The 17,736-nt window shown below is 32.6% G+C and overlaps 1 protein-coding gene across 1 annotated transcript; it reads right to left on the reverse strand.

Moving 5' to 3' along the window:
* Positions 1 to 3,121: 3,121 nt before the first annotated feature.
* On the reverse strand, positions 3,122 to 17,337 carry hop (tyrosine-protein kinase hopscotch). The gene is made up of 22 exons (XM_068764608.1): positions 16,841 to 17,337; positions 16,508 to 16,659; positions 15,357 to 15,515; positions 14,617 to 14,794; positions 13,998 to 14,152; positions 13,835 to 13,927; positions 13,641 to 13,760; positions 13,409 to 13,557; positions 13,170 to 13,304; positions 12,624 to 12,751; positions 12,370 to 12,506; positions 11,694 to 11,891; positions 11,007 to 11,157; positions 10,007 to 10,145; positions 9,310 to 9,384; positions 9,124 to 9,239; positions 8,051 to 8,260; positions 6,869 to 7,021; positions 6,075 to 6,248; positions 5,536 to 5,708; positions 4,964 to 5,113; positions 3,122 to 4,384 (listed from the first exon to the last, which is right to left on the reverse strand). Exons 1-22 carry the CDS (start codon positions 17,078 to 17,080, stop codon positions 4,246 to 4,248), a joined length of 3,324 nt encoding a protein of 1,107 aa, XP_068620709.1. The 5' UTR covers positions 17,081 to 17,337; the 3' UTR covers positions 3,122 to 4,245.
* Between the last annotated feature and the right edge of the window lie 399 nt (positions 17,338 to 17,736).

Here is a 17,736-nt window from a genome sequence, read left to right on the forward strand (position 1 = left end):
CGCAATAAATTCATTTGCTTTCAACTGATTTCAACTTTCGACAATTGCTTTGAATATCTACAATATCTATATGAGATTTTTGCCCACGTGTGATTCATTACCTATATCACAGAATAATGATATCTGTTGAACCATAAGGCTACGACGGGTACGCGGTCAACGGAGTCTGCTCAGTCATAGGCGGTGCTGAGCTCGAGACAGTCGCATGATCAAACATTTTCTGGTTCTTAGCTTTAAGAGTGGAAGAAAACATTATGAAAGTAGATGCTGAATGGAGCTGTAAACGGTACTGATCCAAATATTCACACGACACGGGAAATTCTCGGAGTACCTTTACAGGTTTGAGCTAAGAAGAGTCCTTCGTGCATCTGTGACTGGAACTTGAATTAGAACGAGGTGCACGTGATCAGCAGCTGTCCCGTTTTCGAGTTGTTAAGAATATAATGACAGTCTCAGCTAGCAGAGAAAATAGAGTAGAATAACATTCCTCGGTAAGCAATGAGGATCGTCGTCGGAACTTCCAAATTTCTCTCAAAACGTTAGAAGACAATAATAATAGGTAACAAACAATAAGTACAAGTAAAAGGGGGGGAAAAACAAAAACAATTATTACAAACAATTACTTAGGCTGTGATAAAAATTTAGAATCGTGGCAAACTTAATCTGTAATATCGCCAACAAGGAATAGAATAAGATAGGATTAAAATCTAACAGAAAATATTTATATCAAATAATATTATTAATGAAAACGCCAAAGAAATAAAGTAACAAAATAAATAAATGTAAATGTAGCGTCCAGGAGAGAATGCGATGAATGTTAGGCGATGTCAAGCCAAAAACGGGTAAGGAACGATAGACATTAACAAGGGTGTAGATGAGATTTAAAATAAAAGATTTATTCATTTAATTAAATTATTACTGTTATAAATATCACTGCTCACACATGGAAAAAAATAATTAGACTTAAAGATTTGAAATGTGGTTGAGGTATTCCTTTCTCCGAGTAGAGCTGCTAACAACAAGTTTTATAAAATTCTATCCGCAAGGGTTGAGGAGGCGCTCATTAAATCCGAGAAGCGAGAAGGAGACAGCTTGTTTAACTTATATAAAAATGCGACAGTATACTCGGTACATTACTTGTAAAATACAAAATGTTATATTGCTTACTTAAACTAAACTGTCATGTACCATAATTGCCACGCTTGGCAGACGGGTTCGCGATCTCAGTGTGGTTTTATGGCACGCACAGGGTGTTACTGTGCCTCCTTTGCAAACTTATTTGTGAGCAATGGTAAACCCTATGTAATTAATACGTGAAATATGAATTATGTAAGATTGTACCTCGCGTATCGGACCCACGACTAACGACCGCAAGTCTCAGTCCTCTACCACCGGGCTTCCGCTGCTCAAAATTACCAATGCGCGATGGTATCTCTAAAGCTCAGGCCTTATCGAACCTATTATTGCCGCCAAGATATTTAAAGTGATTTTCTTTACCGTCCTTTTCTGTCTTTTTAGTGTAGACTTCTTGTATTTGATTACTTAAGAATATAATATTCCTTAAATCAATTTTGTATTCCGCTTACTTATGACCCCCATGATGATATCAAAACAATATACTCAGATTTTGCAAGCTTAAAGCGACTTCACTCCAAAATTTCCAATTCATGTAAATCTTGTACTTCCTTGTTTTGCCTCTTTTGTAATCTGGAAGCCCCCAAGAAATAATTTTTAGGAAAAACCCCGGCTTTCGTGTCAACATACACTTAGCGAATGTAGTAGACGAAATTTTTCTATTCTAATGTTTGAAAACAAGTCTGAGTGCCGCATATAGAATATGTAGAGAGGTCATTCATGTTAAGCTTTTCTTTTAAAGCAAAGGTTGCTTGTTGTTGAAGATCCCCTAGGACCTATGACTCAATCTTAGCAATAGGAAAAGAAAGCGCCAACTTAGGAATAATAAGGTATTTCACCTAATTATAGCTATAATGAAAATATTAAACATATTTTGAATTCCGTTATGACCTATATTAACTGGCTTTAAAAATCGATCTAAATGACATTCCGGCTTTAGAACAGTTCGTGAACATAGGCCTCTCAAAGCTACAAGACACTAAGAATACAGCTACCGTCAGCTGCAGTCTACAAATATTGCACACATTGTGAACAGACCTTATCACCATGATTCAGAAATGTGGGGATTCCACAGAACTTATGAGAATATGCAGGTATACCTACGTAAATTTTTAAGCGTAGAGACATTCTCTATTCCATCTTAAACAAAACATTTTTGTACGAATAAGCTACATGGCTTATCCAGACTTACGTCTGGCTTCTATTGATATGGTTTCGGATGATGTAAATGCTGTTACCCGTTAAAGCTTTATAGCTTCATCAGTGCTAAGTTAGCGGAAAAGACCCATCAACTTTAACACTATACGAAACCTATTTTTATTTTGGAGTGGTGTGGGCGAAGACCAGACTCGCGTAGAAGACCTAACGCGTGCTGTGTAAAGATTACTTTGTGTATCCTAGAGATAACTTACCAGCTTTGAGAAATCAATCTCTCTTTTTCCAAAACTATTAACTAGTAGTTGGAACTCAACCACAACACGAATCTTCATAGTGGGATCTAATCTTAAAATTTTTAGTAGAATTTTAGCAATTTGGTAGTAATGTAACGACATAGGGTCCAATGGAACCATCTACATTTTAAAAGTGAAAAAAATTTGGAATCCTCTGGTTTAACGGATTACTAGGCCACAGACTCTCAACACATCGAACAGCTGTTCTTGTTTCTTAAGATAAAATTAATAGTTGATTCAAATATATTTATGGGCTTATTAAATAAAACTACAAATACATATATGATTGCTTATTTTGATTTAAAAAGTTTATATCTGCGCTTGCATTACATATTGGCAACGGTTAACATGATCCAACATGTACTAACGAGTTAAACATGGTTCAGGTCAACAATACCCGTATACATATAGTACAAATATAAAATAGAGCATACAATGTACGAAAACAGTATATATATATATATAATGTTCGCCCAAATTTTGACATCTAGTCTTTTAATGGTCATAAAATGTACTACAACTGAAGCCAATACATATCAAGACCAAGTCAACAAGCGACAGTATAGTTATAGTAATATAAGAAAACCAATGACCAATATATTTGCTTGCACCATTCGTCCTAAAGTCAGTCTACACAATCACATTACTGATAAATCATTTCATTCTTAATTAATAATATTATATTATAAAATTAATAATAAAACTTTAAACTAAACTTATAAATTATATTCAATTAAAACAATGACGTTCAATTCGAATATTTACCATAATATACGAATTACGTTTTCGTCACATAACATATTTAAAAGGATTTTTTAATATCATCTTTGGTTTTAAGTAATTTATGTATATAATTCATCATTCTAGATGTAAATAGTTCTAGATAAAGTTTTTAACAAATTTTACATAATTTTTATTGTATGCAATGTAAAATAAAAAGAGTTCAGGCCTATTCCTTCCACAATAAGCTATTTTATAAGTAACAACATACCTTATTCTTAGACTAGCAAAATTAAAATAACATTAATAAAACTTACATAACTATACATTAAACATTTTTTATCCTCAAAGCTATCTAAACCATAAGAAAACAATATTTACTGAGGCAAGATTGCGTCTGACTTTTAATTTATAATTTAAACCTTATAATTATATTACTAAAATGCATGTCTCGATTAAAAATTACTTCATCACACTAAAAAAACTAAGAAACAATAGTATGATAATGCATATGTGTAAAATTAAACACATATATAGCAAATGCTTCGAGGAACTACAAAATAGAATATGTACATTGCTAATTATTCAATTATAACACAAAAATAAACTGCAAACTGCAGTTGTATCTAGTTAACAAAATGTCATTTTGTTACATCTTTTTAATTAGTTATAACATTAAGATATACTAACCAGTAAATATGACCTACGTGTACAAATTTGAGTCAACATCAGTTTAAACCAGAACATATTTATAAATAAAACATAAGTATCAAATACCTCGAATTCTGCAAAAATACACTTTTAAACCACTTGATATATATACTCATGTATGCGTATAGTTATGACATTCCTCCATTTTTACAAATAAATAATACATTTATCAGTAACGTCACAATTTTATTTATATAACTCGGATATTATTGCTATTTCCACTTCATAATTATTTATACTCATCCATAAACCTTTTGCACATGTGTATGAGATCAATAAACTTAGGCCTCAGATTAGGGTCGACGGTCCAACAGTCTTTCATCAGGTGCCTGAATATTTCCGAGGGACAGCCTTCCGGAATTTGGAAACTGAAACAAAATGTCCAGATGGGATTATAAAAGTGACCACTTGTAAAGCTATATGGGTTGCAAATGCGTCCTGCCTCAGAACACTACAAACTCGGACAAGTATTTTTGTGGTCACTTTTACAACATCCTTGTTCCAATTGTATACAGATAATTATTCATTTTATAAAATCTAGAGAAAGGTATAACAAGCTTTTATTTGGTCTTGCGGTGTTTTAATCAATATATCTCCTGTACCTAATTTTTATAGTTTATAATTTTTCGATTACGATTTTTATATGTTTTAATTAAATTATTTTTAAAGAGGCGGCGGACATTGTATGATTTAGTAGGCTATAAGGATACAGTAAATTTTTTGACACATTTCTTCTGAGTTACTAGATATTATTGTGGGTGTGATTTTGTTAAAAAGGGACGGGAATGTTTTATAGCTATATAATTTCTTTAGCGAGATGGCAGTGATATAGTGCCAACCCATTTTGGACGAGGTTGATACCTCGACGTACATAGATTTTTTTACTGTCATGAAAAAAATTCAAATGTACATGTATACTACTAGATTACACTACACCCGTTACTTACCAGGAGGCGCGTTCTCTAGGGCGCTCAACATCAAACTTGGGCACCTCTTGACGCGCGCGCGTGAAGATCTCCCAAGCGGTGACACCATACGACCACACATCGCTTTTCGTTGAGAAGTGCCAAGGCTCCACTGCAGACTCTGGTGCATACCTGTGTACAAGAAACATTTTAGATTATAGTAAAGGGAGTAATTATCAACGATTCAGCCGTAGGATAAACTTTTCACACGTATTTTCAAAGAGACCAGCATCCAGCATCTACCGAAGTCCCTAACAAGGTTGTCTGTCCATGTTGAGGAGGCATGTCCTACTCTGTGCTTGCCGTAAGGTCATCAGCAGGAAATAATAGTTTATATAAAATCTTTCTGTATGCCTAATGCATATTGAATAATTATAAAAAATTTAACATATATTTATGTTTGAAGTCCCTGGCTTCTGGCCTAGTATTCACTATATTTTCACTATGTTAAACAAGTCAGTGTGTTCCCATAATGAATAATACATGTATATGTTAAACAAAATATACAAAAAGTTTTGCTACTTATTTAAAATGATTTGAAAAAAACTGATTACCAATTAATAGGGAGAAGCCGCTCCGTTTTAATTCTGTATGCATTCTCTTCCTTGGGAATTATTCTTGCCAGTCCAAAGTCCGAAATTTTCACGTGGTATTTGTTAACAACCAAAATGTTTCGCGTCGCCAAGTCACGGTGTACCACATTCTTGGCTGACACGTGATCCATTCCCTGTTAAAACACATTAATTATTTTTTTTTCATAAAAAATTCTCAGCTGAAACACACTTCATTGCAATTCTACAAATGTTGCTCTATGTGTGCTTTCTAATAACTAGAAGTTAACTAAAAATATAGTAATAAAACATTTATTTTTTTGAAAAGCCACAGTTAGGTAACAGTTAAAACTTCATAATAATGTAGTTTTATATTTCATAGTTACTAATACGTTATTATCGTTTATTGGCCGACTATGATTTGTATGATGAGTATAGGTCTCCTTAGATTTAAGATACTGTTTTTAAAGTTAACTAAAGAACCTGAAACAAAATAACTTTAGAGTGCACGAAAAATTCATGTATATCTTCTTTTAACGTACGGTAGCAATATCCTTTGCATATTTGAGCAGATGCGAAATGCGCAGTTTGTCGCCTTGAAACTTTAGGTAGTAGTTAAGAGAACCCTCCTCCAAGTACTCCATGACAATCAGCACGTCCGACCCGTGGTCCCACGAGTAGCCCAGGATCTCCACTATGTTTATGTGTTGCAATGACTATAACAAAAATATGTATGTGGATAACTCGGGAAAATATATGGGTGCACTTACAGTAATTCATCAAGACAGCTACCAATGAAAAGGGGTATTTATTTATTTAATATTCTCTATTTTACATACTAGGATACATTTAAATAGTTTCATAATAAAAAACAAAAAAGTACAATGGATGGTCTTATCACACAAGGCAATCTCTAACAGACAACCATAGTATGGAAAGGGTAGAAGTATAAATATGGATAGTTAACATGTACAAAACTTACATATATGAAAACATACATACATATGTATATTTATGTATAATTAAAACAATCTGAAAGGTTGATAGTGGAATGCTCTTCTGACGCACTTCGGAGATCGTTTTGATTCGATTTGATCGATCGGAGTCGATTTTATTAAAAAATATAGTTTAAATGTGCAACAATTATAATACATTGAATCGTAATTAATAATGGTGTGGTATTAACGGTTGTGTACGATTGTACCTCGCTCGTTAAGCCATGCATTCTTTATAGAAAATATATTCCATTACACGCGGTAAATTTGTACAGTTTATAAATTAGAGGGAACCTTTGATAAATGGTTATAAAAAGATTTATTAAAAGGTTTTTTTTTACCTTCATAATATCCAGTTCATTTTTAAAATCTTCGTACAAGTTTCCATTTCTTTCAGAAGCTTGGCGAGTTAACTTTTTTACCGCCACTTCCTTTCGTTGAGATTCTTGGTTGTCGCGCTCCATCCAACCCTTGTAAACGTGACCGTAATTGCCCTGTAAATTAAGAATGATAGACAAAGTTAAAATTATCAAAAAACTTAAACAACACCTGAAACACACAAATCGCATATTGAGACGTGTCATGAATTCGTAAAAAACAACCACATATCGTCGCCCCCATCGAATGTACTACGGGTACAATCGCAAAAACAAAAAATCACAGAAGAAACTAAAAACCTAATTTCTTTAATAACTATCATTATATTAAACTTACAAGGGTAATTTATATACAGAATCAAAGCTATTTTTATCTGCATCGATGTATTTAATTTTTGTTTATATATTTTGGAAATCATCTGAATTATTAAGGAAAAAAGATTTTACTCAAATTAAATTTAAACGTTTTTAGAGTACTTTGGGAGATTGAGAGTACTTTACGATGTTATCCGAGCGAAATTAGATATTGACCGTCATCAGTAAGGTTGCAATACAATATTCTTCATGTTTCATATTATTCATTTCTGCCAACTCGTTCACCCCAATTGTTTTTTGAGTATATTTCGATTCGCGTTGACTTAGTTTGTGGTCGATTCTTTAAAATAGATTATAGTAATAAGACGTTATCGAAAATATATTCATAAAAAGGTACAAAAGTAGCATAAGATACCCATTACTGGAAACTTCTCGAACATTTTCCCGCGAATAATATATTACACACTCTTACGTTTCTACTTACGAGAATTTCGTTTCCTTCATTTTACATTACAAAAATTCCAAAACAATCATCATGACACTACCTGTAGTTATTTGTCATAAATATATCATGAAATGAAGGCAATATGAACTTAATAAATTTTAAGACAGCGATTCATAAAATTAAAATAGTCGGTGTAATGCGAACAATGTCCTCTCCTTTATATCTCTCATCTCTATCCAAAAGTTGATCGCCTCGGGCGATAAAACCACCTCTTGTACCTTTATATGAATTGTCTCTTCTTTTTTTCTAGTTATCGTCTATGGTGTACAAAAAAGTGTAAATAAATAGATAAAATGTCATGCAAATGTTATGTTGGAAATACTTACGCTGCCGATCTTCTTAGTGAGCGTGACGAGGTAGGTCTTGCCCTGCGACACGATGGACTCCATGAGTCGCGGCGCTGCACACGCGGCCAGTTCGTCGTGCTCGTCGGGCGCCGCGCAGGCGCTGCTACGGCCGCTCGCCGCTTCGCCCCGTAGCGCGTACGTTAAAGCGTTCATATTTTCCAATGAGCTCGATGACTTGTTATCCGAGAACTTTGGAAAAATAATATTTTTTATTATCTTTAACTTTAGTTTGAAATTTTATCCTATTTTGGACTTATCGACCCAATACTGTGACACCATTATAAAAGTTCACTTAATTGTGGAAGCAAAACAAAAATGGACAAAATGGATTGCCCGGTATCAACATAGTGCGGACTAAATTTCAATTACCTTGATAGTAAAACTAAACTAAAAACTATTAGTAGTAAACATTGAAAGTTAGTTTTTCGCCTCGTTTCAGAGTGGTTGATCCTTTTCAGGACTAAAGGAGGAAAATTATTGGAACAATAATTCGTAAGAATATTTTAATGAATGTTTAAATATTGTGTGTATGTCCATAAAGTGGTAAAATAAGTTTAGGCGATATCAAGATATACCAATATCAAAATATACTTTTTGATTTGAAAACCGTTTTTTTTTTATTAAATAAAGTCTCTTACCGCTGAATTTAGTAAATAAATACTATGACGGTAATGTAAACGAAACGTCTGTATTTAGATTAAGATATGCTAATTTTTACAATTAAGTTATTATCTGATTTAACGAATTGACTTTGACGAATTGGACAGATGTCAAGCCAACATTTACTTCATTACTATCGACTAAACTACTACGACTAAAACCGATAAATTTCCATCTACCACCGCACAAACACACACAAAATCAAACAAACACACATACACACATAAACGAACACTTTTTAAAACACATCCACTTTCACACATTCCTCCTTTGTGAAAAAAAATAGTTTAAATTCATTATTACAATAGTTTTTGTCTTCTTTGATTAGTTGAATAATTACAGTTAATTGTATTATGTGCAATAAATAAATTATTATAAATTAATAAACTTACAGGGTTATCATACTGATCGGACATGGTTCCATTCATTGAAGGAACACTGCTGTCGACCGATATTAAAGACTTGTTGCTTCCAGCGTCGCTCAGCTCGCTCGGTATAAATCTATCGCCTATAAAAAATTTATTATCAATGCAAGTTTAAACAGAACCACTTTATATTAATTATAATATTACACTCACTAGAGACTGTGTCTGCGTGTTCCAAATGGTCAAGAGAAAGCTTTGGTTCCTCGTATGCATGTATCGGTACATATTCTGCAATAAAACAAATTTTTAGGTTGTATTCATTAAAGATAACTAAAAAAATGTTTGCTGTCAATTTAATTGCTCTGCCTTCATAAAACAAGCTATTTTAAGTATTTATAAAAAAAATTACGAAATCTGTAGATGTTATTAGACGAATAGTTACTCCTAAATGGGAATGGCCGATAAATTCCAACAGTAAATATAAACCTATGTATTTTATAAATCTCCGAGGATTGACAAGAAATCTGCAGACAAACTAAAATAACTGAAATATCCCAGCGAATGGGCAAGTTGAAGTGGCAATTGGCGAGTAACAGCGCGCAGGACAGAAAGCTGTCAGGGACCACAGAGCCGCGTAAGACGTCCACCCATGAGGCTGACAAACGATCTTGTTAATGTCATCAGTCACTTTCAGCTAGTTGGTAGAACTATATAGTGTCCAGAATCGGACGTCTTCCGACTGAAATTATGATAATTCAATCCTAATTAACTAATCTCTTGTAATTATTCTAGTTTAACATGATTTGAGTCGCTAAAACTCCTAAACACAATTAATCACGTAATAACGTCGATCAGTAACGGACGCCCTAAGCTAAAATGATAATGACACAACACCGCTTAAACAATATACCTCTATGCAACATGTGATTCATGTCTCGCATTATTTCCTGCGGCCGCAGAGGGTCACTTTGCCAACATTGTCGCATCAGCGCCCACACTTCACTTGGACATCGCGCTGGCCGCAGCAGGCGGTCACCCATCTCATAACTCTGCAAAAGTTTTATTTAAGTTTCACTACAATAGTAATCCATATATCATTATGGCTTACAGCTTCAAAGATTTTATAACTGTTTCTAATCATCCTGTATTATTAAACAGTCACTCTGAAACTGTATTGGAATATAATATATAAAAATAACTCAAGGGACAGATAGTACACATTTATTAATTTTATCCAACAACTTGAATTTTTAAAACTATCTTACTGTAAATTAACATTACGCTGGGTTTTGGATACGATGTAAAAAAAATTAACTGACTTCTAATGCCCTTTACATCTACCCCTTAAAATCTTTTACACCTGTAACCATCTACTCTATATAAACATTGTTCCCTTTTACTATTAACCCTTTCCTTACCGCTATCCTTTCCGCCGAAGTGAAGATATCGATCCGGGCATATGCGCCGCGAAGTGTGCACATTGCATGGCGGTAAGCTTATGTTCAAATTTTCTCATTTATTCTACATATTTAGAGATTTTACTGGTATATTAATTAAAAATAGAACTTAGGATAATTCTTAGCAATTAATTTAGCTGTAATAAATCTTAAAACAGGGATCTACACATAAGCCCACATTACAAGATGGATGCCGGCTAACTCCGGCGCTGGTAACGAAAAGATTAAGTGAGTAAACGACACAATAATTGTGACAATTCACCTGAAATTATTGAGACAGAAAGAATTACGCTCACTTAGGCCGACTGTTAAATTCCCCAGTAATGGTTTCTCTCTTTTATTTTAATTTTTGTTATAAATATTAATTATAATTTCATTAATATATATATTTATTCCATATACATTCTGTAATTAGTAATAATTGTGTTGGTCGTAAAAATTATTTCAACTCACCCTCGCAGTTAATACAGGATTGGTGTCATAGGGTGACTGGCCATAGGAGAAAATTTCCCATAATGTTGTTGCAAATGCCCATATGTCGGCCACCACAGACCGCTTCGCCATATTCAAATCGGAATAGAATTCAACAGGTATCCAATGTACACTACAATAATAATCATATTAATCTTCTAAATTTTCTGCCCTTGGAACATCCCACTACCATAGGCACGATACAGAGAACGCCGGATAAAGGTGCAACCGGGCAACTGCCCTTAAATGGTGTTTGTATTATTTTTTCTTCATACGTAATCTTTTTAAATTATGTCATTTATTGTAAGTAAATAACTATTATATTATTTTTCAATAAATAACTTTTTTACGTAGTATTCTATGTTTAATTTTGATTTTTGCTATTTTTTTTATTTGCAATAAACCTGTATATTCTTTTATGAAAGGGCGCCAACGTGTGTTTAGCCTGCGGCGCCGAAAACCCTAGAACCAGCCATGGGTAAAGTTCAGAACTTATTCGCAGACACATATAGCAATTGCTCTTTCGTGAATCTGTCGTATTTTTGTTGCATGGATAGTTTCATGTTACAAAATTCTTTTTTTAATAACATAATGTAGAAATAAAAAAATGAATCGTAATCATTACAATATTTTTATAGAAATATGCTATTTTGTAATCCATGTACTTACTCTTGTTGTGTATAATTTCTTAACGTAGGGCCGGCTAACTTGACGACGAGGCGGTCGGGCGTTTGCGCAGCCAGCAGCAATCGTCTGCAGCGAATGCCCCCGTGTGCAACGCCCGCCTCCGACAAGTCCCACAAGGCGCGTGCCAATCCCGCGCATACTTTCTTCAGCTGCAACGGCTTTACTATCTCGCCGTGCTCCCTGGAACACCGCGGTCGTTATATCTCTCGGTTGGGCCCTCTAGGATGCCATTGTGTCAGCCCAAGCCGAGGTAACCTCGTGGTGGCGCATGAGGCTAGTCACTCCGTGGAGCGTTCGCTGAAGCGATCCGAGAGCTTAGCCGCCTCTCAAGCCATCGAGCTTAGTTACATTAATTGCTTTAGGATAAACGTTTTTGGGGTCCAGCCATATCCCCATTACTTTTTCCAAATTCATCTATTACCAACAATGACTTCCAAGAAATGCTCTCTTTTTTCTTTTCTCTTTCTATTACTCATTTTTAATAATAACAAAATTTAACTAAATGTTAAAAATGGCGTACTTTCTTAAGTTTTTAACAGCAAAAATGCAATAGTGGTTAGTAAGTGATAAAACTAACTTTTTATAACATCAAGCATGGGTACATCACAAATATAGGTTGCGATCATAACATGAAAAATATATACGTATTAACACTTACCTAAGATAATCATCAAACGGACCATATGGTAAATATTCAAGCACCATAGCTGTGGGTGAACTAAGTGTTACACCATACAATCGGACTATGGAACTTGACTGAACACAAGCCCACTTACTGGCTAATTCGATAAAATCCTAAAAGTAAACACGTGGTTAAAAAAAAATTTCAATAAACAGTGTATAAACGTATTTCAAATCAAACTATTGCTAAATATAATGAACAAGCATTTTGATGAAAAAAGTAAATAATACCTTTAAATAGTCTGCTATCTTCTCCCTTTGTAGAGTTTTAAAAGCCACAACCAGTTTTTTAGTCTCGTCAAGTTTCCATAAGGCTTTGTATGTTGCTGTTATATTCTCAGAACCCATTTTTTCAGATCCTTACAAACAGAAAAATGCAATTTTTTATATACATAGACACTGACTACTTATGTAAATGTTACTGAAAGACATTATTTAATTATCAGACATACAGTATTACCGAGCCGTCAGAAATATCTTACATTACTTGACCTGAGGCATACTTAAAACCGGTCATGCATATACCAAAATTACAACACTTTAAATATTTTTTTCTGTTTCTTGCTATAAAAACATACTTTTTCTATCAAAAGTTTGTTGCATAATAAGACTTCTGCTCATTGATTACTTTTTTATTTAAAATATAACAATGGTTACATAAATTTTCAAGATTGAAGCAAGTTTTTTAAAAAAAAATATTATTTTGCAAATAATTATGTAAATGATAATTTTATAAAAATTCTATAAACAAAATCATATTATTTTGTGATATCATACCTGTGTAAAGCAGTATATCTTTGTTGGGTAAACATCGAGGACTCTTGTTGTCTTTAAGAATTTCCTGCAATTCACCTTGATCAATGCGAACGCCTTTCTTCACTGGTTCACCACACAATAGCAACTGTGACTTATCTGTAGAATACAATTGTGTTTCTTTTATTGTGCAACACAATCCTATGGTACATAAATATCATTATTACTTATTTCTACTGTAAACAATTATTAAGAATTCTTACCATACTCAGATGGAGGTATACATTCATTAAGATATATTCGTCCTTCAGGATTTTGGTGACAACTGACTAATCTTTCTATACTAAAATATTCTTCTTTATTGAATAGATAACAGTGTCCTTTAAATTCTAGCCTATAGGTCTCTGTTGTACTATAAAGATTAAAAATTATGTCATATATCAATAAGTACATTAAATAATTCATATTAAATTAGTAAGCAAAAATCTCAAATACCTATTCTTTGTACAAACATCCAAGTAATATACATTATAATCATCTTGACACTGCCTCAGTATGTAACAACCGTGTTTCTTTCCACGTTTCTCTTCCAATTTACGATACGAAAATGCACCCCTAAACAAAACACACTCTTTGTAAAATTTTAATGCATTTATATTTGATTTTTGTTGAGATTTGATGTATCTTACCCTACTGGTCCATGACATTTTATTCTATGTAATTCTTTTAAAGATGGTGTCTCATCATCCTTTGATAAATTAAAAGTCCATTTGACCATCAACCTGTTAATAAAATCCATTAAGAATACTATGAAATAAAGAAACTTATTAAATATTACAAGTAATATTAAACCTGTAGTATCCATCACATATAGAAATAAATGAAGAAAGTTGTTCCTCTGTTTTAAACTTGAAAAATAATGGTGTACCTCTTCTTGAAACTTCTACTGAATTATCACCATTTCTTGTTAAATAAATTAATTCTTCTATTGTACAAACATGAAACCACTGTAAAATAACATATATATTAATGCACAATTCAAACAGAGTTGTAATATATTTCTTTCCCGCTACATCAAATACCATATTTAACACTTAAAATGAGAAATTAACACTATTTGTAAAGTTGAAAGGTAAATTAATTTCATAGATATATTTAGCTTTTATAGAGAGGTATAATCAATGGGATGTCTGTATTAAGGACATATTACTTTTTAATGTAATCTTCACAATCATTATCATCATCATGTCAGCTGATAGACGACCTCTGCAAGACTAAGGTCTTCGCCAAAGATTGACACAATGACTCAGATTGCCCTGTCCATATCCAATTGCTCCCCGCAACTTTGACTAAGTCTTTGGTCTATCTAGTGATTAATCTAATCTTTAAACATAAATTACTAGCAAGATATTTGGCAAATATACACACTACAAAAATTTTTTCTTTATTAATACTAATTTCATTTGCTTACATCACGTTTTAGTGTGTTGTGGAGTCTTATTCCAGGCTGGTGCGGATGAAAAGGCGCAACTACAATTCGTACAGGTATAACATCTTCTCCATTTTGCCATAACACATTATCATATTCTTCAGACAAATAATTAGGCGCTAACCCATACAATTGTTGAAGGTAGAGATTTTTGACATAACTGAAAATGTTAATGTTTATTTTAGTAATGGATGAAAGTTTAAGTGATAAGGATAATCATCATTATCATCATGTCAGCCGATAGAAACTCACGGCTAGGAATCATTGTTTCAGTCCATACATGCGCCCTACAAGGCATATATCTCCTTGAAAGATATCAATGATGATATACCATAATTGCCACACTTGGCATAGTGGTTGGTGATCGCAGTTTGGCATAATATTATACAGAGGATGCTGCTGCTGATCCTCTGGAAACTTGCTTGTAACTTTTGGCAATCCTTATAATTGATGAACAAATTGTGAACTATATGGGATTGCATCCCATGAATTGAACCTGCAAACCAATCACAAGTCTCGGTCCTCTACAAGGCATAGACCTCCACCAAAGATCACCACAATAACTGATCTTACACTACCTGTATCTAGTGACTTTCCGCAACCACTTATTAGATGATCACTGCACCCCATTTAAACCTAATATAGTTGAGCTATTAGCTTGAAAAATTACTATAGCAATAGTAGTCCTATAAATGGAAAAATTGAGAAAATTTGAAACTTACTTAACATTATGGCCCACAGAGCAAAGTTGAGGAAGGTAATCATGTGCATATTTTTTTGGAAATGGGCCATGCCTTCTTACTATAACTTTTGGGATATATTTCTTGTAATTTCTAACAACATCATTTAGTGGTAGTTTTTCCTCAAGTATGGCACGTGTCCTAGAAATAACAAAAGTAACCATAGTCAATCATTATCAAGAAGATGGCTTTCCACATTTCTTTATTAGTATAGATTTTTTTTTGACAAGCAATCCCTACATATAATTTTTTTTATAGACACTGAAAAGGCATTGTGTATATGTCCAAACTACATTTTCTGTTGTCCTCATTAAGGCTGTACTGCTTTATTTTAATAGAGAAATCTTATGACAACTAAAACTGCATCATGTGTATAAAAAGGTATTAAATTGACAGCAGAGAAGTATATGAGGATTACAGAATATGAAACTCCTAAATCATTATTATATCATATTATACATTATTAATAAATTTAATAACATGAGTCATATAACTTTCACTTACTAATAAAATGATTTAATTTTTTTATAAAATTTTGGTTTGGTACATTAAAACAAAATTTTAAAAAGAGAATAAGGAAATAAATTAAGAAAAGAAAATCATTAAGAAGATTATAACATTAAAAGCTTTGATAACATAAATATTTACTATAATGTGCTATAAAACACTATAATCTGGCACACAGTTATTATTATTATTTGTACATTACTTTATTATAATAGTTAATGAAACTGGTCCAAAAATGTAACTAAGTAAAATAGCGTTCAAACCAGAAACTACATAGTAGTTTGCATATACACATATACACTATTTGGCAGCACATACTTGAACATTGTCATGATACTGAGAAGTAAAACCAGTTAGGTAATAAGTAACCATCAATTAGAATTAAGACATAAATATCTTCAGTGCAAAAGTGTGCATATTTATCACAAAATTATATGCGCTTTGTCTTTTAACTTATTTTGTTACTGATATATATATACACATAAAATAAACATAATTTGAAAACTTAAGAAAAAATGACATATTTATTTCAAAGAATACTAAATAATATAATAGAAATACTTTTCTTCTTACGAAACATTCTAATTTAGATAAAACCTTTTAAGAATATTTAAGATGTTACTTACATATCTGCAATGCCCAATCCAAGTAACTCTTGTTTGTGCTCAGGGTACTTAATTTCTGGTACTTTATTTTCATTAACATCATTTCGAGCTTGTTGAAAATAATAATCATATGTAGTCTCATCTAATGTTATGAGTAAACCCAGCCTGGGCACCTAATAAAAAATATAACAATTTACATTTATAAAAACATGTTGATTCACATTGTATTATTAGACCTTTAGCTTTTTAATCACAAAAATATGAAAACTCATGACAACTGAATGAAAATAGAGTTGGCTGTAGTTTTTTTTTTAAATAAATAACACAAAAATTTCAGTCAGTTTTTGTACTTACCTTGAAACGAATTCTTAACTCATAATCGCGAGAACTGGAAAGGACTAAACAGTTATCTTTCAGAAAATTATCAGTGCCTTTAATTCTTAATGCAAATAAAGTGCGCGTCAGAGGCGGTATGTTATACTTCTTGCACAAAAGTATACACAACTCTTCGGCTGTGAAATTGCTTGAACATGGAACAATACTAGGATTACGATCGATTACAATTGATACTTTTACAGTATCCACCGATGCCATAATTTATTTTGTAAACTTGAACCACAAAAACTTTTACGACGCCAACAATGATAACACAATCTAAAACAAACTATTTAACATCGGATTAAAAAATATATTATATATCACGTTCATTCTGTTCTATCCTCGTGGCATCTAATAGACAAAATAAATCAATTCAATAACAAATAAGTTTATTTATAACTTATCTAAGGTCACCAATATCAAAGAGCATATATTTATGGCATTTAGCTTAGCCACCACTACCAGGGACAAGACTCCAGTACTAAAATGCATTCATTTTTATCTATGAAGTGGCACCATCTAACAACTAAAACCAATCAATTAGAGCCAATTTTTTTTAGGTTTTACTAGATGGCGATAATCTGTAGGATGAATAAAACTAGTCTGTAAATTTATTATATGCTCGCGGGTGTAAGATAATAATATTTATTTACACAAAATAGAAGGATAAAATATTTTTGAAACAAAGTATTCCCTATTTATTACACCATAAAAGTATACCCTATGATTGTTACCATTTCTGAAGTATTTTTTCACATGTGTTTTATAAATCGTTAAGAATGCAAAAATATTCACATAAAAGGGATACTATAAGGGATTAAACTACGATAAAATTAGATCTCTGAAATCGATTTTCATATAATTTATTTTTA

Source organism: Battus philenor, unplaced genomic scaffold, assembly GCF_028537555.1.
Source record: "Battus philenor isolate CCGP_79_NKW_IND1 unplaced genomic scaffold, ilBatPhil1.0.hap1 SCAF_19, whole genome shotgun sequence".
NCBI lineage: Eukaryota > Metazoa > Arthropoda > Insecta > Lepidoptera > Papilionidae > Battus > Battus philenor.

Bases quoted from the DNA above. Each gene is read 5' to 3' on its own strand.
- hop (XM_068764608.1), bottom strand. From the start codon at position 17,080: ATGGCATCGGTGGATACTGTAAAAGTATCAATTGTAATCGATCGTAAT. The intron at 9,240-9,309 runs GTGAGTGTAATA...AATTTTTTATAG, and splicing joins ACACGCAGACACAGTCTCTA to GCGATAGATTTATACCGAGC. The intron at 7,022-8,050 runs GTAAGTATTTCC...CTTAATTTACAG, and splicing joins TCACTAAGAAGATCGGCAGC to GGCAATTACGGTCACGTTTA.